This window comes from Austrofundulus limnaeus, unplaced genomic scaffold (genome assembly GCF_001266775.1).
Source record: "Austrofundulus limnaeus strain Quisiro unplaced genomic scaffold, Austrofundulus_limnaeus-1.0 Scaffold313, whole genome shotgun sequence".
In the NCBI taxonomy this organism is placed as follows: domain Eukaryota; kingdom Metazoa; phylum Chordata; class Actinopteri; order Cyprinodontiformes; family Rivulidae; genus Austrofundulus; species Austrofundulus limnaeus.
The window spans coordinates 232,684-259,467 of NW_013952715.1; the positions used below are offsets into that span (position 1 = coordinate 232,684).

At 42.8% G+C, this 26,784-nt stretch overlaps 1 protein-coding gene across 1 annotated transcript in view; it reads left to right on the top strand.

Annotated features, from left to right (window-relative positions):
* Positions 1-18,552, top strand: part of tmem178bb (transmembrane protein 178Bb) — a gene marked incomplete at its 5' end in the record, with an annotated part of 136,605 nt that extends 118,053 nt beyond the window's left edge. Inside the window, 2 exon segments of the mRNA XM_014021974.1 lie at positions 6,348-6,485; positions 17,175-18,552. Of these exon segments, the coding sequence (XP_013877428.1) occupies positions 6,348-6,485; positions 17,175-17,425 (389 nt within the window). The 3' untranslated portion in view covers positions 17,426-18,552.
* Positions 18,553-26,784: the final 8,232 nt, after the last annotated feature.

Consider the following 26,784-nt stretch of genomic DNA (forward strand, 5'->3'; position numbering starts at 1 on the left):
GAAAGTTGACATTTTCAACCTTAATAAAAAAGCGATACAGGGCTTTAGAATATCAATACAGGATCGGGAAATGAAATATCGCAATATTTCAGTGTATCGATATTTTCTTACACCCCTAATAGTAGCTGAGAGTCATTCAGAAATCAAACTCCCCTGTGTGCTAATAGTTCACCTAAGTCCTTGCATTATTATATAATATTACACATAACATTATTGTTTAGGGTTGTACCAAAATGACAACTCTGTCATTTCTTATCATAGGATGGTTTTAGTTTAATGCTCTAACTCCCCATAAATTCCTTGAAGGAATCCTTGGCCTCTGATGTCACTATGACTCTCTGTTTTAATGCTGAAGGGTTGATTGAAAGGAGATGTAAAATGCAGATGAATTGAGGTCCAAAAACAACATTCTTCAGTAAGAAGAGGTTTAAACATCACCGTGTTGCAAAAGACTGACTTCTCTCCTCGTCATCCAACTGACAATGAAAACAACATTTCCATACAAATACAAAAAGCCATTTCCCTTTTTTGAAATAATGTCTGATTGGGCCATTGGTCTCAGAGCAGAGAACATAATTAAGAGGAAATTGCTGTTCAGAGCTGAACAATAGAATCCATTAAAGAGCAGAAGAAGCAGACAGTCAGGAGCCTGTCATGTGCTGACAGTAAACAGATGAGCAGAGTTTTTATCTACGCTTGTTCACTCTGCACAATCAGCAATCACTCATCACAATGGCTGTTCTCAGCTTTTGGGCCTCATTGTTTCTTTTCTTTTTTGAATTTGTGCAGTTACAACATTTCACTTTTTGTCGCTTGTGTTTTAGGCTCCAAAGACAAAACATAAACAGAACTCAGAGTTCGAAAGATGTCGGTTTATGTTTAAACAAGAACTTCTTATGTTTTGATGAAAAAATGATGTGCTGCTGGTTCATCTAAGCCTGTTGTCAGAAATGTCACTCTTCATTGGCTGCATTAAGCCATCAGGTTCCCCCCATGATCCTGTCCCTCCACGATTTTTTAAAGATATTTTATCTAGCATAGGGCAGCCTGTTCTTGTGATTATAAATAGCAGTCTGTCCTCAGGTGTGGTCCCTGCTAGTTTTAAACAMGCAGTAGTGCAGCCACTGCTTAAAAAACCTGGCCTTGATCCTACAGTTCTGGCTAATTATCGGCCTATTTCAAAGCTGCCTTTTCTTTCTAAGGTTTTAGAAAAAATTGTGTACTGTCAGCTGACACAGTTTTTAGATGACAATGGCATTCTGGAGGTTTTTCATTCAGGTTTCAAAACTCTTCATAGCACAGAATCTGCTTTAATTAGAGTTTTTAATGACATCCTTTCTGCKTGTGATTCTGGTAACCATGTTGTTCTGATTTTACTTGACCTAACTGCTGCCTTTGATACAGTAGACCACGACATTTTAATATCGCGATTACAGCACATTGTTGGTATTGATGGCACTGTTCTTAAATGGTTTAGGTCTTACTTGAAGGAGAGAACATTTTCAGTGTAAATTAGTGACTCTGAATCATCTGCTGCTTCAATGCCTTATGGTGTCCCGCAGGGCTCAATTCTGGGCCCTCTGCTTTTCTCTCTTTGTTTACTGCCTCTGGGTTCTGTCCTTAGGAAACATGGGATTTCTTTCCATTGTTATGCTGATGATTGTCAGATTTATTTGCCCATGAAGCAGAAGGATGTCCATTCCATCAAACATCTCCTGGCATGTCTAGGAGATACTGTATTAAAGCTTGGTTGGCCTTGAACTTCTTAAATTTTAATGAAAACAAAACAGAGGTGATGGCGTTTGGACCCAGTGGCTCCTGTGAGTCCTCCTCTGTGGACCTGGGACCCTTGGAGGTATATTTTAAACCTGTTATTACAGATCTTGGTTTTAAGGTCGACAGTGATTTTAAATTAGACAGCCAAATCAAAGCCGTGGTTAAGTCCAGCTTTTATCATTTAAGGCGATTGGCGTCAGTGAAATCTTTTCTGTCCAGTCAGCAATTTGAAACAGTGATCCACGCTTTTATTTCAACTCGATTGGATTACTGTAACTCACTTTACCTGGGAGTCAGTCAGTCACTGCTCTCACGTCTGCAGCTGGTTCAGAATGCTGCTGCACGACTTTTGACAGGAACTCAGAAGAGGGAACATGTGACCCCTGTCCTGGCCTCACTTCACTGGCTGCCTGTATATTTTAGGATTCGTTTTAAAATTCTTATGTTTGTTTTTAAATCATTGCATAATCTTGCCCCGGCTTACCTCTCTGAGCTTCTTCATCCCTACGGACCTTATCGGTCTCTCAGGTCAGCAGATCAGCTGCTCTTGGAGGTACCGAGAACAAAAAGGAAGCTCAGAGGGAACAGGGCTTTCTCTGTCATCGGCCCTAAATTATGGAATGACCTGCCTTTGCAGGTCAGAGAGGCCCCTTCACTGTCCACTTTTAAAGCTGGTCTTAAAACCCATCTATTTTACTTGGCTTTCAACACCAGTGGGATCTAGTTTTAAATTGTGTTTTTGTTTTTAAACCGTTTTTAATTACGTTTTTATTATGTTGTGTTTTAATGTACAACACTTTGTATCAGCTGTGGTTGTTTTAAAGTGCTTTATAAATAAAGTTGGTATGGTATCACTGTTTCTGTTTGATGACAAAAGAAGTCAAAGGAACTTGCTCAAAAGGTTATTTTTTTTACTTTTTATTCAGTTGTTTGCCTCTTTTAAAGCTGCCCTCATTAAATGTATAGTCACTCATTTAGGCCTATCACCGTAACAAATTTACTGGACGGTAAATTGTCTCATAAATTATTGTGATAAACGATAACATTGTTTGGAGATTATTTTAAACTAAAGGGCTCGACACACGGGAGGCGACYTCGCTCGCTCTCCATTCATTTCCTATGGAGCCTGTGCGGTGAGGCGACAATCGCTTGCCCTCCTCCAGTTAAGCGACCGGCGAAAATAGTGCATGTGAAATTTTGCGCTCGTACACGTGCACGTGCACACGCGAGCTTGCGACGCGACATATGAAAGTTGAAAAATGTTCAACTTTTGTCGCTGTCGCTTAGCGTACAACCAATCAGCGAGGGTTTCATTGACTGACCAATGAGAGGAGAGTATGCTACACACTGCCGTTAGCTAACACTTTCACCAAGTGATTACTAAAAAGCTTTGTGGGAATTTATTGGCACCAGGGTGAAGTTTATGGTAAGTTTTTCCTCATAAAACTGTATCTTGATGTGTGTTTGTCTTTCAATATCATTAGCATCGCAAGATTTGTTTAGTTTACACGTCCGTAATGAACACCCGCCTTCAGAGTCAAGAACCAATCAAATTTCGTGAAGAAAAGCGACCTGAGAGCGCGATTCGCAACGCTGCGATCCCTATCGCGTCCCGTGTGTCGGGTTTCACCCTGGCTGCGATGACAGCCGTTAATCGCTGTAGTTTGTCGCTCCCCGTGTGTCGAGCCCTTAATATAATGATACACCCTGTTGCTTATGGAGTTTACGAAGGTTTACTAAATTTATGCCCTAAGTTGTCCCCAGCTGAAAGAAGGTGTTGAAAAGCTGAAGACACTCCTCTGGCTAAATGTCTGTTCACGGGGCTCTCATGCTACAGAGGTTAGAGACCATGAGGCTGGTAAATATTGTACCTGACACTAAAGTTCTCTCCTCTCTAAGGAGCAGAAAAAAGGGATACATGAAGAAAACAAACAAGCAGGCAAATAACATTATTGACATCATTTTATTTATCGACCTCATTTTTAATTAATGAAATTGATCGTGTTGTCGATTTATTGCTTATCGTGATAGGCCTACGTTATATCAAACTATCAAAACTACTTTTGGTCATCCAGACCAACCTAGTAGGTTGGAAAAACTTGGAATATCAGTGCCTGTGACATGCTTTTTTTACAAATACAAAAGTTGCAGACATTTTATCACATAACTGGTATATTTTTGTTTTGAACTTGTGGTCGGTGCAACAGGAAATTAAGCCTTCCCAGATAGCAAAATATGAGTGAATCAACATTGAAATATGTTTAGGCATGATATTGAATCCATGTTGAAATTATACAAAAAGTTAGGTTAAGTTTTCAACTATAACTGACAGTTTATTAGTATTGATTCAACATTGATTAAATGTTGGCATTTCAGTCATTAGAACTGGACCATGAAACATTGATTCAGTAACATTTTTTCAACATTCATTAATGGCTAGAATTGGATGATTGTTTGATGGGTAATTCACCATCAACCGCCAACCTTAATCAAAAATAAACTTTTTTGACCATAATTCAACATTGAATTAACATCTTTTGCTATCTGGCTCAGGTCTTTATCCAAGGGGAAAACATAAAGTTATTTAACTTCTTGTATGCAAAGCCTCATTCTGTCAGAGATTTCACGTATTGGCAGAAAATGGCAAAGCCTGATCCATGTAAAAACTAGGGTCATGAATATAAAAAGAAAATAGTTCTTGTTATTTTTGAGTAAAAGTACAAAGGGACTAAAGAGACATTCTGTGATCTACCTTGGTGTCAGATATACAGTGTTTAAAAAGCCTAAATCTGTAATAGTCTTTTGTTATCCACACGAATGGACTTTAATGATTTTTTTGTGTTTTCTTATATTAATATTATATATAATATGATATAATATGATTTCTAGTGAGTTCTTTTATTTTTAATTGATTTCCTGGATTGTGATAAAATGTATCTTATACATACTGTATATGAAAAAGTTGTTGATAGAGAGAAAGGTGTACAAAATTAATTGCTAAAAATTGCTTTCTAAATTATGTTCTGTATGTTCTCAAGGCCACATAAAACTATTTGGATTTATATTTTTATGTTGATAATAATTTGTTAATCATCCATCCATCTAATACCTTTACATGCTTCATTTCAGGGTCACTGGTACCCATATTCAGCAGTCATTCATTCATCAGTCTATCACAGGGCCATCCATCACAGGGCCATTCCATCACAGGATCAGTCTATCACAGGACCATTCCATCACAGAATCAGTCCAGCACAGGGCCAGTATATCTATCACAGGACCATTCCATCACAGGATCAGTCTATCACAGGACCATCCCATCACAGCATCATCAGTCCATCACAGGGCCAGTCTATCACAGGGCCAGTCTATCACAGGGCCAGTCCATCACAGGGCCATCCCATCACAGGGCCAGTCCATCACAGGGCCAGTCACAGGGCCAGTCTATCACAGGACCAGTCCATCACAGGGCCATTCCATTATATGACCATTCTATAACAGGACCATTCTATCACAGGATCAGTCTATCACAGGGCCATTACACAACATTTTGTCAATACATATTGGACTTGGATCAAGTTTTAAAATTTTTCCCCCTTGTGTCCCAGAGTTTGGTCCCCTGGGTTAAAGGGATCAGATTGGATTGATCTCAGCAGTACTGATCCTGTATCAGTTTGGTTTTGGGGATTGAAATATTTCATTCCTTCATGACGCGTTGTGAAACGTAGAGGTTTGAGATTGGCTAATGTAGTGCTCTATCACATTTTATATTGTTTTAAAAGCTTGAAAAACGTAAAATTTGCTATTTGTTTGTTAGCCTTTAGCCTAGCCTGGTGGAAGGCTGATAAGATACTAACTATTGATAACCATTAAAGAAACAGTCCCACAGCTTTAAGCTCATGTTCTGTCTAAGCGTGCAGCCCTGATGAAAGGGGAGTCAGTGACCGTGTGCTGGATGACTGCAGCTTTACATTTTGTTGTTGTTCTTCATGCTCTCAGGCTAATCGTTCTGACCTTTCTCGCCTCGCAACACGACGTCTTCTTCCACAGCCCAGTTTCGAGCTCCTGTTCTCCTCCTGGCAGATCCGCTCACCCCTGACAGTCTCATCTACTTGAGGAATAAGAGTCAGTGTTTTCTGCCTGCAGCTCCTCCTCAGACTGTCATTACCCTCCTGCACGGCTCACTGCTGTCCTCACGGTTCTGTTTGCCCTCACAGTTTTTGTTCTTCAAACGGACCCTTTTATAGAAGCAAACTTAGGTTCAGGACATTAAAACCTTCTAGTTTGTCCTCAAACTACAAGCACATCTACCAGACGTGTCCTTCCTGAGCACTTAGCACAACTCAGTCTCTGATATTTCTGAAGTTTATATTTTTATTGAGAAAGATTTTGAGAATAAATGCTTATTGGTTTGGATTTAACAAACCATCATTTTTGGCTGATTTGATGTCTTATAAAGTTGTTGAAATAAATCCTGGGCAGAACCTTTATTAAACACACAGCTTTTAATTTTCAGCAGAACTCCTTCTCGTGTGTGTCAGCTTTGACTCTTCCTTCTGGTCTTTCCTCAGACCTGCGGAGAATGACGGCTGGTTTCATGGGCATGGCGGTGGCCATCATCCTGTTTGGTTGGATCATCGGTGTGCTGGGCTGCTGCTGGGATCGTGGTCTCATGCAGTATGTGGCCGGCCTCCTCTTCCTCATGGGAGGTGAGTCTTACAAGCATACGGTACTGAACAGTAACATTAACAAAGTGTTCTGTAATATATTATAATAGAAACTATAATAACTCAACACTCACAGTTTTAGTCCAACTTGTGTTGTCCAACCATCACAAATAAATACAAATAGATCAGACTTTAATTTGAAAACAAAGTGTACTTTTGAAAACTGCCAGGGCATGGGTAAAAGGGTAAATTTGTAAGAGTTTGGCTCCAGTATTAGAGCTATTAAAATTATAACTAGTACACTTTAGTTAAATTAAAGTAAAGCCAACAGACGAAACACAGCAGGAAGCCCTCCAAACAGAACAACTAGTGGACCAGAATCAAATCCCAATTGGTCAGTGATGACACATGGTCTGTGTCCAGTTCTGCTCCTTTAACATCCGTTCAAAACAATTCGCTCGCTTTAGTTACAGTGGACAAGGTGAAGTGTCCAAATAGCTCTTTAGAAGACAAGATGAGTTTCGCTACTGATCCAAGTCCAGTAGAACAGGACACACAAGGAAGAATGACACACAGGATGGTAATTGGGTGTGGTAGCTGAGACTGATCCAATCATGCATTCTGAGCACTGACAGATTGCACATTAGAGTCTGTCTATTAGTAAAATAGCTCATGAAGCATTGAGAAAAAAAATTATAAGGCTTTATACTGGTTTACTTTTACAGTCAACCCAATTCAAGATTTCTGCCGCAGACTTAGAAAGGCTTAGTACAACCCCTGGCAAAAGTATGGAATCACCAGTCTTGGATGAGCACTCATTCAGACATTTCATTCTGTAAAACAAACTCAGATCAAAAACATGATACAAAGTGCAACTTGTTGGTTTTCAGGAACACTCAAAATATGAAGAGAAAACATTGTGGAAGTCAGTGAATGTTAATTTTATTGACCAAGTACAGGGAAAAAAATATGGAATCACTCAATTCTGAGGAAGAAAGTATGGAATCACTCAAATTGGAGGTAGAAAATAAGGACACACCCAGTCAATTTCCTTTCCCTAAATGGACACCTGCCTCAGATTAGATCTGCTCAGTAGTCTGCAGTTAAAAACACCTGCAGTCATGACACCTTGGAGGGCTGCTGGACGAAGTGGAGTGGCAAGAACCATGGCTCCAACAAGAAAAATGTCTCTTGAAACAAAAGAGAGGATTGTGAAACTTCTTGAAGAAGGTAACTCTTCACGCATGGTTGCTAAATATGTGGGCTGTTCACAGTCAGCTGTATCCAAGAATGGACCAAATACAAACAGCATGGAATGGTTGTTAAAGCCAAGCGTACTGGTAGACCAAGAAAGACATCAAAGCATCAAGACAAACAACTTAAGGCCATTTGTCTTGAAAACCGGAAAAGTACAACTAAACAGATGAAGCATAAATGGGAGGAAGCTGGAGCCAACGTATGTGACCGAACCGTAAGAAATCACCTAAAGGAAATGGGATTTCATTACTGGAAAGCTAAAAGAAAACCATCATTAACACCTAAACAAAAAAGAACAGGACTGCAATGGGCTAAGGAGAGGCAATCATGGACTGTGGATGACTGGATGAAAGTTATCTTCAGTGATGAGTCAAGAATCTGCATTGGACAAGATGACGATGCTGGAACTATTGTTTAGTGCCGTTCCAGTGAGATTTATGAAGAGGACTGCCTGAAGAAAACAACCAKATTTCCACAGTCCTTGATGATATGGGGCTGCATGTCAGGCAAAGGCACTGGGGAGATGACTGTGGTTCATTCTTCTATCAATGCACAAGTTTACATTGACATTTTGGACAGTTTTCTCATCCCTTCAATTGAACAGATGTTTGGAGGTGATGAAATAATTTTCCAAGATGACAATGCATCGTGCCATAGGGCAAAAACAGTGAAGGCATTCCTTGGAGAAAGACACATTCAGTCGATGTCATGGCCTGCAAATAGTCCAGATCTCAACCCAATTGAAAACCTGTGGTGGAAATTGAAAAAAATGGTCCACAAGAAGGCTCCGACCTGCAAAGCTGATCTGGCAACTGCTGTCAAAGAGAGTTGGCACCAAATTGATGAAGAATACTGTTTGTCACTCATCAAGTCCATGCCTCAGAGACTGCAAGCTGTTATAAAAGCCAAAGGTGGTGCAACTAAGTACTAATGATGTATTTTGAATGGTCTTTTGTTTATCTGTTTTTCATGATTCCATACTTTTTTCCTCAGAATTGAGTGATTCCATATTTTTTCCCTGTGCTTGGTCAATAAAAGTAACATTCACTGACTTCCACGATGTTTTCTCTTCATTTCTTTGAGTGTTCCTGAAAGCCAACAAGTCACACTTTTGAATGACCTTATTATTGTATCATGTTTTTGAACTGAGTTTGTTTTACAGAATGAAATGTCTGAATGAGTGCTCATCCAAGACTGGCGATTCCATACTTTTTTCCAGGGGTTGTAGCTGGGAGTCATTCAGTGTGACATCTCGCAATATCACATGATGTCCCACTTAAGAGTCTTTTTACGGTTTGGCCAACCAACTACAACTTTCATTTTTCACTAGAAAATGAGCCGAATCTTAAATGCAGCAAGTGATATCCATTCTTTCAAAAAATGTTGATGGTTTTTAATGTCTGAATAAGTGAATATATAATGATCATGCAGCCATGTTTGGACAGTGAGTAGAAGCTTCACACACTGATGAGTTGCATGTTGCACACACACACACACACACAGGCAGCTGCACACTCAATTATAATCTGCCTGGGATTAAGGCTGTGCCCTGCAGTTGTATAACGAACAGGCAATTAAAAAAGCCAATTATGGTTCTTGGTAATAAAAGCAGAAGAAACAGGCTGAGTCAGTCTGCAGAAGCCAGGAACCCACAGGGTCACAGAGCTCCCACAGTCACGCCACATTTAGAAGCTGTTTCTCTAAATGTGTCCATATAATTCAACATGACATGCTGCAAGCACAGCTTTCAAATAAAGGCTTAGTTTCCTGAATGCATATCACCCGCCTCTTTTTGTACCAGAGTTTGAGATAATAAAAAAAACCCGTCGTACAGCTGTTTAGGACAAATCATAAAAATAAAGTTAGTAATATTTAGAGCAATATCATTAGATACTTAGCTCAGAGTACATGCTGTGAATGACAGCTATTAGCTCAGATATCTTCTGGATTAACATTAAAAGTCATTGAGTGCTGCAGGATGAGTCAAAAGTCACAGGACACCATTTTGTTTCAGAAAGAAAAGGGAAAATGAAATATCTAAATACCCCAGTAAGTTGTGGGTGAGGGGGCCTATCTTTGGAAAAACTTGCCCTTGATCCAATATGGCGGCCATGTAAGGTCCATTCACTCATTACTTACTGGGATAAGTTTTATTTTCCCTTTTCTTCCTGAAAGAATAGGGTGTCCTGTGGCTTTTGATGCACCCTGTAGATCTACTTTCATGATTACTTTCTAAAAGTTTCAATAAAATCTGTCTAGTGGTCTATGAAAAATATTTTGCTTACAGCAAAACACTGTTGACATCAACGATCATTGTTAAAGGTGACCTATCTGAAAAAATCCACTTTTTTAGCCGTTTATTGATAATGTTGTGTATTTAGAGCCTCTAGGAGTGTAGAAAGGTTTACTTTATTCTCTCCCAACTCTGTTTAGATCTCTTTATATTCTATTTGGGTCGTGTTTTTCAACCCATTCGGTTTTTCTATTTTCTATGGCATTTTCTGAACTACTGTCACAGAGTTTGTGACAGAGCAGATGTATAAGGTCTGGATTTACCAAGTACAGTTTGGTGGTCTTCATTCTCCTCTGGTTCTGGGTCAGAATCTGGCTCCAACATGTATATCTGGATGTCTTCTCTTGACGTCTTTTAATTCATTTGTAAATAAAAACATTTCTGTGCAGCTATATAGTCATAACCCCCCTCAATCAAACTAGAATGAACTGATCTGATGCTGGTGGGGGTTGAAGCGCCTCATTTGGATTTAAAGAGACAGCCTCAAAATGAGTTGATCTGAGAAACCAGAAAAGGGGCGGGGCTTGTGGATTTACAATAAGGAGGAATTCAGACTAAAGCATTGCAGTTCCACTTCATACAGACCCAACTGAAGGATTTAAATGCATGTCTCCTTTAAAGTGTTACGCAAAGATCTCAGTGGGTTAGGTTAGAGTTTGTAGCTGAGAGTCAACACAGTCTGCCACGTCACAATTTAAAACCATATTTGTAAGACTAACTAAATTATAGCCATATCTGTGTTTTCTAAATTCAGGCGTCTGTGGCAGCCATCTTGAATCAGGCTGATTTCAAAAGTTTATGTGCATCTAATAAAAATTTGTCCAGTGGTTCACAAGATGTTTTAGTAACAGAAGTGTTCATAAAAAGTAATAACCCTCTGTAGGCTTTTATTATTATCACAAATCAGTCATACGTTTTCTTTAAATATCCACCCCCTCTAAATAGATAGTCCTAATTTAATTCAAACAAAAGATGATTGAAAAGTACAAGTCAGAATGGATTTTAAAGGATTTCCAAAGATCCTAAACATTCTCAGGATAGCCATTAAATCCATCACGAAATGGAAGGAATGTGGGAACATGTGTACAACCCCAGCTCTAATGAAGTTTGGATGTTGTGTAAAACAAATAAAAAAAATAATTTGATGATTTGTTAAAACTTTTCAACCTATATTCAACTGAATACGCTACAAAAACAAGATATTTAATGTTCAAACTGATAAACTTTGTTTTCATATATTCTCTCATTTTTAATTTGATGCCTGAAATGAAATTTACGTATGTAACTACGGTTCTATGAATCCTGAATGACCGCCAGAGGGCGGTGCTAAAAGCACTGAATGTTCCCTTCACGCATGCGCCGTTCGAGCTGTAATACCAACAGAGTCACACCTGTGACCAATCGGATGACTAATCAGAGGCTATATAGCTTGACGTCATCCGAAGCTCTGTTCCTACAGAATCTTCTCACAAATGCAAGGATTCTGAGTGACAGAGAAGCTCTGGCAGTCATTCAGGATTCATAGAACCATAGTTACATACGTAACTTTCATTCTATTTCATCCCTACTGACTGCCAGAGGGCGGTGCTAAAAGCACTGAATGACTAATACCAGTGATGTCACAAGGAATCCTGAGCACCTACCTCACTGAGAAGGCCCAGAGGACCCTTGTAAAAGAACCTGTCCCAAAGGGTGAGGAGAAGCCACACTCACATTGTAAAATCTAGTGAATGTGCTTGAAGAAGACCATGATGCCGCAGCACATATTGTTTCCAGTGGGACCCCTTTCAGGGCTGCCCAGGAAGTGGAAATGCTTCTGGTTGAGTGTGCCTTCACCCCGACTGGCAGGGAACAGCCTCCTGCCCTGTAGGCGTGGCAGATGACATCCACAATCCAGAAGGAGAGACGCTGTTTTGAAAGTGGATGGCCTAATCTAGGGCCTCCATAACATAAGAACAGCTGGTCTGAGCGTCTAATAGGAGCAGTAGCAGCAATACATGTCTCCAACGCCCTCACTGGGCACAATATGTCAGGTCTATCGCCAGTCCCTCCTGACGTAGACTGAAAACGCGCCAATCTCAGTGGCTGGTTACAATGGGAATGCGAAAAAACTTTAGGGACAAATGCAGTGTTTGGCCACAAGGTAACACCAGAGCATCTGGGGCCCATTTGAGACATGACGGGTTGGCAGAGAGAGCATGCAGCTCGCTGACCCTTTTAGCTGCGGCCCGGTTGTCCTGCCCTGGTATGTACACTGCCCGCAGAGTGAACAGGCGAGGGGAGGCCCATCTCAGGAGATCCCTGGCCACCTTCAGGAGCTGTGCCGACCTGGTGCCACCCTGATGGTTGATGTGGTAGACCACAGAGGTGTTGTCCGATCGAACCAAGACATGTTTCCCCTCCAGGTGGGGCAAGAAGTGCCTGAGAGCTAGAAACACAGCACGTAGCTCTAGCACATTTATGTGTCTGGAACGATCCTGGTGGCTCCAGCAGCCCCGAACCGCTCTGTGCTGCCACACAGCCCCCCATCCCATGGAGCTGGCGTCTGTTGTGACCAACTCCCTGCGACACACAACCATCCCTGTAGGGACACCTTTGGACAAATAAGCTCTGTCCCTCCATGGGTCCAGGGTACGCAGACAAGATCTCGTCACCACAATTTTGCGATGCATGTGAAGCCTYGCATCCAGATGAAAACCATTGAGCCACATTTGAAATGGGCGCAGTGACAGCAGACCTAAGGGCACGACCTGGGTGAGTGATGTCAGTTTGCCTAGCAGCTGCAGGAAGGTAATTTAAGGAAGCCGCCTGCCCAGCCTGAATTGACTGATGTGCCGGAGAACATCGTCCACCGTCTGAACAGACGGGTAGGCTGTCATGGAGGGTGAGTCCAAGAACACCCCAAGAAAAGTTGTTGCCTGCGATGGAATCAGGCAGCTCTTTGCTAAGTTGACCTTGAGGCCTAACTGGGACACGTGGGTAAGCAGGCGACTTGTATTGCGAGACACACAAGCTCAAGATGGGGTGCAGAGAAGCCAATCATCAAGTTATGGGAGAACCTTCACTCCACAAGCCTGCAGAGGGGAGAGAGCTGCCTTCAGTCACCAAGTGAAGACCCTCGGGGAAAGCGAGAGGCCGAATGGGAGAACCTGGAACTGCCAGTGGTGACCCCGATATGCAAATCTGAGAAAGCGGCGATGTTCTGGCGCAATGGGTACATGGAAGTACGCATCTGTCAGGTATACTGATGCGAACCACTCTCCCCTTGCAATAGACTGCAGGACCTCTGCTATGGTGAGCATGAAAGGGCAGGGCCTTTAAATACTGATTGAGACCCCTGAGGTCCAGAATGGGACGAAATCCGCCTGTCTTCTTCGGCACAAGAAAATATGTTGAATAAAAACCTCTGGGTTGCTGCAGAGGATCCACCGCCTCGATCGCACCCTTGGCCAGGAGGGTGGAAAGCTCCTGGTCCAAGGCATGAGCTTTCACTGGGTCGGCGATGACAGTCTCTCTTACCCGGTGTGATATGTGAGGCCACCATCGGAACTGTAACCGGTAACCATGGGTCAGAGTGGCAACCACCCATGGGTCCACGGTTTGAGCAGCCCAACAACTGAGCTGCTGATGAGAAAAGTATCCGACGGCCGGCCTGGTGGCATCACTTCCTCTCCCCATGGCCCCTAGGGGGCCTGGGGGGGTAACGACCAAAAGCTGGGGCCTGGGCCCGTCTGGTTGGCTGGGGAGCTGGCTCACGAAAGTCCCTGCTGGGTCTCCGTTGCYCAGCACGAGGATAAGGACCTACAGGTCGATCGAAACCCTGAGGTGGTGGCCGAGGGTTGGGGCCAGCTGATGGACGCCTCAGGTTATGAGGAGATGGAGGCACACTCCTGTTAAGGCCTGAAAGCTGCTGCCTAGTCTGTTGCGCCTGGACAGCACGTTCCAGGGCTTCCACTGCCGCAGAACCAAACAACTCCCCTGGCACCACAGGAACATTATGGAGGGTCCTACTGCATGTCTCAGTAAACATGGACTGAGCCAGCCAGACCTGTCTGTGAGCCTGAACCAGGTAGGTCATCACACGTCCAAACTCCCTTGTCATAAGTGCAAAGGCCTAAAGGGCTGCATCACTAAAGCCGGTGGCGGTGTTTGCCCATTAGCATCCTGAAGGGATGCGGAAAGGGCAAACATGAGGTGTGCCAGAGAGTTGCCAAGGCGGTCAGCACGTGCTCCTGAATTACAAGCCTTACAGATGAAGTCATCTGTAATGCGAAATTGGGGCCGCGGGCACCGAACATCATGACGCAGAGCCTCATCCGGTGGCACAATGAGCGAGGCAACTACAGGTTCAACCGAAGGCATTTGATCCAAGCCTTCCTTGACCATGTCATGCATAGCCGCCAACACCCGACCATTTGTGTTGAGGCGCGAAAAGGCCCTAGGGTCCTGCCAACAGGCATGCAACTCTCTCAGGTACTCCTCTGATGGAGGAACCAAAAAGGGAGTGGGGGCCCGCCCTCTTCTGAAAAAGGCACTTGCAGGGGTGGACTCCTCCACCTTCGGAACATCTAGCTGTAACTGATTTAGAGCCAGACGCATTATATCCTGCATAGAGCCATCACCTGACACACTAGAAGCACCCTGAGACAAGGAGCGTGAGCCCATCTCTGAAGCGTGGGACGACTGTGCCCCCTCCTCACTTCTAAAGGGAGAGGCAGAGGCTGCCAAAGACAGCACGTCCTCCTCCCTAGTCAACTCAGGCATGGTTGGYGACCCTGTTGGTCCACCCAGCTGGCGTGTCTGAAAAAGAGATTTCATTTCTGCCAACTCTGCAGACAGCTGTGCAACCTGCCTGGAAAGGCCCTGATCAGGTTTGACCCACCTCTTTTTAGAAGGGGTGACAGCGACTGTGGCAGTCCTGCGCTTAGAGCGCCTAAGCGTGGCCACCTGACCAGAAGGGGTAAGACTAGCATCATGCTCAGGGTCCAATTGAGCCAGCCGAGCCACTCTCTCTGCGCGGGGCATATAACTGTAATTCATGCAAGGGTTCTCGGACAGGGCCTCCACCAGGTGGTCATGTCCGAGGCAAGCAGGGCACAGATTATGGCCATCCTCTGCCTCAAGCCCAGCTCCACAACTCGCACAACAGTGGGAGCCATCTATGCTCATAAAATAAATAAAGGCTAACACTGTTAGCTCAGCAACAAGCCTCGAGGCTGAATAAGTTGGGAGAGGGGACGAAAACGTTGTCGTCACCAACCAATTCACGCACCAACTCTAAAAGGCTAACCCCGTTAGCTCAAGTAACAAGAACTGAGGCTGAATAAGTTGGGAGCGGGGGCGAAAACGCTGCCTTCACCAAGAAATTCACATCAACTTAGAAAGGCTAACCCCGTTAGCTCAATGAAGCAAAACACAAGCTGAATAAGTTGGGAGCTGAGGCGAAAACACTGCCTTCACCAATCAATTCACACAATAACTTAAGAAGGCTAACACCGTTAGCTCAACTAATCAAAACTCAAGCTGAATAAGTTGGGAGAGGGGACGAGAACGCTGCCATTCACCAACAAATTCACTCATCAAACTTAGCAAGGCCAACACCGTAGCTCCGGTGTAGCAAACAGCGATAAGAAAAAGAAGCGCTGCAAGTTGGGGAACCAGGCAAAAAATGCCGTCACCCCAACAAAACAGCGGATACCTCTTTGTTTTGGAGACAAGTCCATCGCAGCCCCTTGGAGGGCGATGCACCGCTACTCCAGCCAACTGGCAATCGGGACGTCCAAACGACGGCGAAATATTCCACAAGAGAAATGAACCGTATGCGAGAAGAAAAGAGGAACAGAGCTTTGGATGACGTCAAGCTATATAGCCTCGATTAGTCATCCGATTGGTCACAGGTGTGACTCTGTTGGTATTACAGCTCGAACGGCGCATGCGCGAAGGGAACATTCAGTGCTTTTAGCACCACCCTCTGGCGGTCAGTAGGGATGAAATAGAACCCAGGCATCACTGTGTTGCATTAGTTTTCCTTTTAACAACACTCAATAAGTGTTTGTGAACTGATGACACTGATTGTTGAAGCTTTGTAAGTGAATTCTTTCATTCTTGCTTGATGAACAGCTTCAGTTGCTCAGCAGTCCAGGGTCTCTTCATAATGCTCCACACATTTTCAATGGGAGACGGGTCTAGAATGCAGGCAGGCTAATCTAGAACCTGCACTCTACTACGAAGCCACGCTGTTGGAACGCGTGCAAAATGTGTCTTCATTGTCTTGCTGAAATCAGCAGGACGTCTCTGAAAAAGACGTATCATGGATGGCCGCATATGTTGCTCCAAAACCTGAATGTAGCTTTCAGCATCACTAGCTGTGTTTCCATTGACCATGAAAATGTGCAAATTGGAATTTCGAAAATAAATTTGCTCAATGGAAACACGTCAATTTCGAAAAAACTTACGTTTTTCGACAATATGTTTTTGTGCTAGGATGAGGTGGTTTTTCAGCCATATCAAAATTGGTGTTTTTCGCAAAACTGCAATGGAAACACTTTTTTCGCATCACGGGAGTCCCGTGATCAACACTGTTTCTACTGGCAAAAAAGACGACAACGAAGATATCAGGAAGTAGAAATAGTAGTAATATCACAGAAGTAGTATAAAATAGTAAACTCACCGACTACAATTTCCCAAAAACACAGCACACATAGCTGCTCCCAAGTAGGGACTTGTCGCTGGAAAAGCCTCGACAAAAGACGCCAACGTCTCCTCTGATGATGAGCGTTAGTGTCGTGGTAGCAAAATGCTATGTGTTTACATCCATCGCCGCCATGTTTGTAAGGACTTACCGCGAGAACAAACGTATTCACGCGTGACTTTAATAGCATTTCTTACTTAATGGAAACACCACAGTTGCGAAACTGTGTTTTTCGACATTAACTGACTATCGACAAAGTTTTGCGCACATGTGCAATGGAAACACAGCTAATGGTGCCTGCACAGATGTGACAGTTACCCATTCCATGGGCACTAATGCACCCTCATACCATCCGAGAGGCTGACTTTTGAACCTTGTGCTGATAATCCAGATAGTCCTTCCATGTTTTGTCATAATCAGGCTGATTGTACTAGTGATTAGGAAAGTTCCTACTTTATTTAAAAACTAGTCTTTCTGTTTTTGTTCGCAGGGACCTTCTGCATCATCTCCCTCTGCACCTGTGTTGCTGGCATTAACTTTGAGCTTTCCCGTTACCCACGGTACCTGTATGGCCTGCCGGATGACATCGGCCATGGCTACGGCTGGTCCATGTTTTGTGCCTGGGGGGGCCTCGGCCTCACCCTCATCGCTGGCTTCTTTTGCACCCTGGCTCCCTCTGTCCAACCAGTCCCCAGGTCCACCTGCCCCAAATCCCGGCAAGAAAATGGTACCGTCTGCTAAAGCCAGCAGCAATGAGACGACCGACTGAACCCACCAATGGACAAAAAAAAAAACTGAACCAAACTGTTCCATGTGCTCATCTATCTGATCACCTCCACTCTATCCTGGTTACAGTTTTATTTTTATGTGTGTGTGTTTAAATGGGTGTTTTAATGATCTGATATCTTAAAAATACAAGGAAAAAACTCAAGAACTTAAGAAATATTATTGAAGAAAAAAAAAGTCTAACTCGTGCTTGTTTTATTGTCTTGGAGCAGATACAGAACCGGACCGTTGACAAAAACTACAAAGGATTTACATGGAGACAATAAAGGACAAAGTGTGTGTAGCTTTGAGTTTGGACCTAAAGGTGGACGCCAGTGTTCAGACACAATCCTTTTCTTGCCCAGTGTGGTTTAATCAGAGGAGAAACCAGATGGTTGAGATCAAGCAAAGATCTCAGGGAGGTTTTTAATGGACCTGTTCACAAGGAATGGACAAAACCTTGTGTCTCGCAGGAATGGGCTCATGGTTATCAGACATGAGTTAACGTAGAATTTTACTGCCTGCGCTTCATCCTGTCACGTGTGACAGGAGAGCAGTAAGGAGATCCAAGGCCTCCACTGTTGTACATTATTGTACAGAATATTCCAGAAAAAAAAGTTACAACCAGAAATTCTCAAACTGGATCATTTTCATCCCTGTATAGATGTTTTTCCATTCCATCTGAAGATCCTATAAGCCATTAGCATTTTATACTTTTTTTATTCATAGTGTATTTTCTGTTTGATTGAACCATCATGTTGTGAACAAACTGTTGACTGAGTGTTCATCCAGAGCAAATGTTTTCTGTGGTTTTTATTGGTTCCAGTCATTCAGATGTATGTGGGAGTCTGATGGTGTTTGTGGGAAACTGCTTTGCTGTCTCATAGGAGGGAAAAAAACAATCTTTAAAAGCGCCACAAGAAATCAAAGGCCCAGACTGATTGACAAGAAACTCTGGAGTTTGAAATCAGAGAGAGAGGGTACTTTGTTCAGATCAGTGCTCTGCAGTCCTTGCGGCCCTCTTCATGTTGGATGACGATCTTGTAAACACCCTGCTAACTGTAGAGCCTATAAGAGAACCATATGATTTATATTCATCTCAACTTTTTATTAGCTTATTTTAATGTGTGATTTATTTTCAATTCCTCTCTAATATAATCAAATTACAGTTACTGGCCACTTTATCTGGTACACAGTGCCAGGTGGGGAAACAACCGCCCTCAGAAACACCTTCATTCTTCAAGGTGTTAGAAAGATTCCTCAGAGGTTCTGGTCCATGTTAGCATGTTAGCATCACGCTGTTGCTGCAGACTTGCCAGCTGAACATTCATGATGTGAAGCTCCTGTTCCACATCCTAAAGCTGCTGCAAGACTGAGATCTGGTGTCTGTGGAGACCCCCCAGAGTCCAGAGAATCCAGAGTCATCAGACCAAACAATGTTTTTCCGATTTCTTACTGTTGAGTTTTGGGGAGTTTGTGTGATCTGTAGCTTACGTTCTTATGCCTGGTTCACACAGCAAGATAATTACGCCGATTTTTGACCTGATGTTCCCTTTCTGACAATTTTCAGGACGCTCAATTATTGTGATGGCTCTAAAGATAATCTCAGGAGATATTCTTGACACTCGTGGTGAGTTAAGAGTGATCTAGTCAGCTCAGAAGGATATCAGGACCACTCCAACGTCAAATCAGGGATATTCAACATGTTGGATTGTTTTGGTCTGATATCCCGGTGTGCGATGGTGTTCCTCGTGAACAAACGAGCTCACGGCCTGCTGACTGTGACGTGCAGCCTATCAGAAAGCGAGGTGACGGAAACACGGAGAGGAATTTAAAATATAGGGGATAAAACAACTGCCATGGTGAAACAGAAAGTGTTGATTATTTCTCTGTTAAAAATAGTCCATAAACTAGCACCTTAGCTTCCTCCTCGTCAGCCAGGTTTATTTACTCTGAACAATGAGTCTCACGAGATTTCCCGTCTGACGTATGTTGGTGAGTGAAATCTGTTGGTGTTAGGTGCGTACACCACACACTGTAGGACCAAACCTGTAATATCTTTTTTTTTCTTTTTTTAGTCATCATGTGTGGGGTCTCAGTATTTGAAAATCAGCCGAAAAGTTAAAAATCTTGCCGTGTGAACCAGGCATTAACATGCAGGAGCGTTACCTGGTGTGGTCTTCTGCCGCTGTAGTCCATCTGCTTCAAGTTTGGACCCGTTGGGTTCACAGATGTTTCTGCAGAACTATGTTTGTAACGAGTGGTTCTTTGCGCTACTGTTGCCTTTCTGTCATTCCAAACCAGTATGACCTCTGACATTAACTAGACTGTTTTGTCAAAATTACTCAGTTATGTTTTACTTAACAATTTTGCTTGAAATATCACAAAAAAGCATGATAGGAAAAAAATTGGCTTTCCATACTTTACTGTATTTCCGGTTGCCGCGATATTACGAGGATTACTACAGACTACTACTAGTTAGGTTCTAAGAAAAAATCTGCAAAGACTGAGTCTGCAACCTTACACATCTTTGCAGGACTTCACTGTATTCTGGCACCAACAACCAGGCTACACTTCAATTTGTTCCTCCTCATTCTGATCCTCAGTTTAAAGGGGCAATATTATGTGTTTCTCAGGCATTTATTTAAATAACTATACCATAATAAAATAACTATGTCAACTTTACTTATTTTTAAAATGCTGTTTTTATGTTTAAATAGAAAATAAACTTATCTTCTCATCACTTCCTCTTCTAAATGCCTTGAAATTGGCCTCTGTCTCTTTAAGAACCACCTTCCGCTTCTGTCCCGTCCATTTCAGTACACGGGGGGATTCGCGCATGCGCTATGACGCAGCTTACTTGGCATCTGAAAATACATTTCCTCAAAAGGTATTTTGAATCTGAAAAGAGCTTCACTGAGTGAGAAGTAGTGTCAGGAGCCCAGCAGACAGTTTCAGTTTCACTTTCAGTCTCACTCGTTGTTTGCTTTGTTACTGCCGAGAGCCTGCAGGAGTCATGGGCGGGGAGTGGTGGGTGCGGGGTGGGGAGGTGTGCTCCGTGATGAGGAAACGCGGCTTGGAGACACATCCCAGAGGAGGAGCTTTTTCCTAAAGTACACAACCCAGGGGCGTTTCCAGTCCCCACCTGTCGTTTTGCTCCTCAGCATGGCTTCCTAAAAACGCTGCAGGATTTCTCAAACATGCATGAATGAGTCAAAGCAAGGCTTTGGGCATGTTTTTATGAGAGTATAACATTATAACATGATATAAAACCCAAAAAAGTTGATTTTACATAATATTGCCCCATTAAACTTCATCAAATTGTCTTTACCACATCTACATGACTAAAGGCTCTGAGTTGCTGCCATGGGATTGGCTGATTAGCCATTTGTGTTAAAAAGCAATTAAACAGAAAAAGGTGGACAGTGAGTATACTTGTGCTCAACATTAGGCTGTACAAAGGGGACACGTCAAACCTGCTGTTTCATTGTTTCAAAAAAGGACCTACAAATAAAAAACAGCAAAAGAAAACTGGAAGTCGATGTTTCTACAGCTGATGGAACATACCACTCAGCTGATGGAACATACCACTCAGCTGTCTGCAGTTCAGTGCAGGGAGGAATCTTCAGACCTCTCCACAGACACATGGCTCAACACAGGAGACATCAGGAAAGGACTCAGCTGTCCTACACCTCAAGGATAGAGGACCAACATGTTCATACTTTAGACGGTGAGGAAAGATGAGCTGAGAGAGGCGTGAAGGGAGTCAATTACATTAAACAAGAAATAACTATAAACAGAGGAAAGCCTCAGATTTCAGCTCTCAGCAACTCACAGTGCAGCACTGAGCCTGATACCCAGTCGCGATGTATTACAAAAACTACCCAGATGGTATGAAAAACATCTTTAAATGCAGAATCCAAGTTGTAATTTTTTTTTATTAACACCTATATGGTTTATCCATGTTTTTGTTTCTGTGTAACAGTTAAATCTAAATACCCTTTTGGAAATCATTTTTAAAGTGTTTTTGAATTCTGTAGATCTTCTGAAGATTCACCTGGTGTTTCATGACCCACACTGGAGTTCTTACCACAACTTTGGGAACCACTGAGCTAGAGAAGGGACAAGTATCAACAGGTTTTCTGGCTTGGTCTTGGGATGCCTGCCCTCGTGTCTCCTGGAAATCTTGTGTCTCTGTCCCTCATACATTTATAGATTATCTTTTTGAAGCTGGTCACCCTGCTGCCGAAATCAGACTGAAGTCTGGGTCTACATATTTCAAATCCCTTGTTGTCTCCATCATATAGCTCATGCCTCTGGGGTCCTGCTCTGTGAGCTTAATGACATCTGAGGACAAGGCATGGGTGGAAGTCTTTATTAGTATGAAGGCAATTGTGGCACTGCTCTGCTCTTAGTGCTAACCAAACAGGTTTTCCTTGCCATGTTCCATGACCTTTAGAGCCTGTTCAGACCTGACACTTAACATCTTTTTATTTCTATCAATGTTTTCAGGTGTGAGTGCTCTGGACATTAGCTGACCTCTTGCAGTTGAATCATCGACGTTGGTGCCAAGTCTGAACAGAGCCTAGGAAATGTTCCTACTCCCTCATCATGTTTTACTAACACATTCTCATGTCGGACTCGTAACATATTGATGCGCGAGGGATACCCCGAGCGTTCGTCCTTGCCGCCCGCAGTTTTTCCGGGTTGCGTCACTGGATTAACGGTTAACTTTAGGGTCTGTGGTCACGGATAATGGTTAATTTGAGAGACTGGGGTCATGGATAGGCTGTACATAGCTAATATACACTCACCGGCCACTTTATTAGGTACACCACGCTAGTAACGGTTTTGTGGTCATAAAGAGATGGACATGGTCAGCAACAATACTCAGGTAGGCTGTGGCGTTGCAACGATGCTCAGTTGGTACCAAGGGGCCCAAAGAGTGCCAAGAAAAGATTCCCCACACCATGACACCACCACCACCAGCCTGAACCGTTGATACAAGGCAGGATGGATCCATGCTTTCATGTTGTTGACGCCAAATTCTGACCCTACCATCCGAATGTCGCAGCAGAAATCGAGACTCATCAGACCAGGCAACGTTTTTCCAATCTTCTCTTGTCCAATTTCGATGAGCTTGTGCAAATTGTAGCCTCAGTTTCCTGTTCTTAGCTGAAGGAGTGGCACCCGGTGTGGTCTTCTGCTGCTGAAGCCCATCTGCCTCAAAGTTCGACTTGTTGTGTGTTCAGAGATGCTCTTCTGCCTACCTTGGTTGTAACGGGTGGTTATTTGAGTCACTGTTGCCTTTCTATCAGCTCGAACCAGTCTGCCCATTCTCCTCTGACCTCTGGCATCAACAAGGCATTTCCGCCCACAGGACTGCCGCTCACTGGATGTTTTTTCTTTTTCGGACCATTCTCTGTAAACCCTAGAGATGGTTGTGCGTGAAAATCCCAGTAGATCAGCAGTTTCTGAAATACTCAGACCAGCCCTTCTGGCACCAACAACCATGCCACGTTCAAAGGCACTCAAATCACCTTTCTTCCCCATACTGATGCTCGGTTTGAACTGCAGGAGATTGTCTTGACCATGTCTACATGCCTAAATGCACTGAGTTGCCGCCATGTGATTGGCTGATTAGAAATTAAGTGTTAACGAGCAGTTGGACAGGTGTACCTAATAAAGTGGCCGGTGAGTGTAGGTTAAATTTAGGGTCTGGGAAAATGGTTAACATGAGGGATCAGAGTTATTGGTTAACATTAGGGTCCGTGTTCTCGTACAGATGACGCTTGGTCAAGCATCAATGTGTTGACACGGGGGGCATGAGAATGGGCTTGTTCTACATGTCAGCAGCATATTCAAACAATACTATCACCCACCATCACTCCATGTTCTGCCACACATCTCTCAGGATGTAGCAACATGTCAGAAGATCACACCAGCTAGCATGATGCTACTATCATCCGTGGGAGGATGAGTCTAAATTAGCATGAGGTTAGAATGACAAGTCCTGTTGTAAAAACCAAGTAATACCATTGTTGGTGGGCTCCACAAGAATACACAGCTACTCCACCCAAATACTGATTCTCTGCCACCATAAAACTTAACGACCACAACCTCACTTACAAAACTTTTGCTCTTGATCTGTTCCACAACAGATCATGTCTGGGAAAGAGCTTGTTGCATCTTTAAAACACCCATGAAGATCTCAAAGACTCTGCAAAGACCATCAAGGTTCTGGTTGACTTTTTTATTTGGCTTTATTTGGGGTCGTCATCGAGAGTGAAGGGGTCCTCAGCATCTGTAGTTCAATGTAATGAAAAACACTTTTTTTTTCCTCTCTACATTTTTATTCTTTAAAAGTATCTAACCTCTTTACAGGGCTTCTTCTTTCTCAGAAAACTGATTCAGTTTTAAAGCACAAAGGTAGAAAGGTCTAATTATATGCAGCTGATGAAGGAAATGTTTGGTGTTTGTGTGACTTTTGAAGGCCTTGGCCAGCATTTACAGACATATGCAACAATGAACTCCAGTATTTTCATGTATGAAAGGATGGAGTTCATGAAAATGCAGGCCCCTGGGTTTTCAGGCTGTAACAGATGCAGTTCTCCAGAGTTTAGTTTTAAAACCAAACCCACAACAACAAACCACTGAGTGGTGATGATTCTTCTCTGAAACAGCCACTCCACTCCAGAAACAAAACCCCTGAATGGTACCTGGTTCAAAATTCTGACTAAATATTGCTTGGTTTTTTTTTTCCTTTTCCTTTGGCCATCATTTGATCATAAAGTAAAATTCCATGTGTGAATTAGTGAAACTTTTAGTCATTTTTGTTGCATGTGTATAAGAAAAAGGGAAAAGTCACTGAAAGTACTCAGAAATGAAGTATCCGTGGCTTGGACTCATCTGGACTAGAGTTGAACTAGTTTTGAAGGATCAATCATGAAGCAGCAGGGAGAGATGAGAAGACTGGAAGATGACCCCACTCCATGAACATAGCTCATTCACAGCTCATTTGGAAAGCCACCTTCAGTGTGAAGTCAGTCATAAAGCCGGTGATCTTAGGGCTCACCAAGCAGGTTCTCCTTCTGTTTTCTGTGTACCTACGACACTCTCCTGCTCTCTGACCTTGCTATAACCATCAACAAAGTGTGCCCACAACCACACGCTGGCCTGGGCACAGCTTTCTTGGATCACTGGATACATGCTTTTAACAATGCTACTGCCACAGACTTCCCATTTGCATTGTTTCCATCACCTTGTTGTCTAGGAGGCTTGTTTACGTTCTAGGCTGATTTGTTGCATCTGCTACAGGGAGTCCTAAATCAGTATGGTATACAATATTGTCTCTAAACTATTCAGGCATTCTAGAAAACTTGGCCTCAGTCAGAGGTCTTCCAACAGGATAATGACACAAACACCCAAGAACAGCTCAAAACAAAACATTGGACTATATTGAAGTGGCCTTCTGTGAATACGTTTTATAGGTATTGTAGCTCAACAATACCTATAAAAAGGTTTCACCCTTTTTTATTCCGTCATTTTCTACGATACGGAGCCCGCGAGGGGACATGGGAGATTTCATTTCTTTTGCGTTCCCTCGCAAAAGTCGTTTATCACTGTTGTGCCTGCCGGTTCATTAACAAACTCACATGTTCACCATTAGCGAGTTAGCCTACTGCTTTAATTCAGCTTCAGAAAGAATATATCACACAGCCACGCATGGAAGTATGTCATATGCCGATATTTTAACACAGTGCAGCCACGCAACATCAATGTCAATTTCACAAACTTGTGGCAACACATCCTGTTTTGGTAACTGGATATTTCAAAATAAAAGTCTGATTTAATTCAGTTCATATACAAAACAATCTTTTGCAAGGGAATGCGCAAAGATATTGCGAGGTAACGCAAAAGTATTGCGAGGTAACGCAAAGATATTGCGAGGTAACGCAAAAGTATTGCGAGGTAACGCAAAGATATTGCGAGGTAACGCAAAAGTATTGCGAGGTAACGCAAAGATATTGCGAGGTAACGCAAAAGTATTGCGAGGTAACGCAAAGATATTGCGAGGTAACGCAAAAGTATTGCGAGGTAATGCAATACTATTGCATGGGAACGCAAAGGCAAAACATTCTCCCCATGTTCCCTCGCGGGCTCCATAGTTTTCAATATAAATTGGTAGTATTGACAAAAAAAACTTTAATGTCAAAGAAAAATCAATTTCTACAAAGCAATTAAACAAACATATTTAATACAAAATGATTTACAAGACTTACTTCTGCTAAATGCATCAAGAAGTGGAAGGAATATGGAGACGTGTAAATCTACCAAGAGTAGGTCGTCCTCAAACTGAGTGACAAGAAGGAGAAAAGACCACCAAGGCCCCTGAGACCACTCTAAAGAAGTTAAAGCTTCAGCAGGTCAAATGACAGAGATTAAATACAACATGGTTCCTTTACAGAGAGCATCAGGATGTCCTGCAGGATTTTTGTAGATCTTGATTAATTTGTTTTACTCTCGTTTTCCAAGCCTTCCAAGGCCGGCTGCCGAGAAGCACTTGACCATGGAGTCTTCCACAGGCCGTTTGGCAAAATATAGTGGAAATTTATTGAGTTTTTTTTACCAGTAACTTTCTCTTTACCACTCTCAAATAAAGCTCAGACTGCTGAAATATCTGGGCAGTCGTTGTATTTACAGTAGCCGTGTTTCCATCAACGCTCCTGATAACTTCTCTCCATTGTCCTGAGATGCAGCTTTTACTTCCTGTTTACTACACACATGCGTTTGACGTAAATCGATTCACTTAAAGCCATTTGATGGAAACACGTCTGATTTGCATTTCTTCGTTTTTTTTTTTTTTTTTTTTTTTTTTTTTTTTTTCCTTTTTGCGAAATTTAAAAAATTTGCTCAAAATTCGAATTAAAATTGGATGGAAACATGGCTACTCTCTCCCATCTGACCTGCTAAAGCTTGTAACTCCTCCGTCCTTCGAGAACACTTTGACGTATTTATTGCACGTGGAGGGTTGGGAAATCTTGTTTGTAACAAGAGCAGCAGAAGGGTGCACAGCAGCTGCATTATTAAAAAGGTTGGATGGGAGCGTTGCCAGGTCAGTGTAGGAGTCACAGCATGCCTCAAATTCTCATCCACCAATTAACCAGTGTGTGTGTGGGCCCTGTGTCTTGGACACACTAGAACCAGATACTCTGCTACCACTGTAACAAACCAACAAAATTTTGCTTTGGAAGGTTTGTGCATGCTAAAAATCACTGCAGTCCTTGGCTGTGTCCAAAACGACAGGCCGGGTCCTCCGGAGGACCCAGACTCCC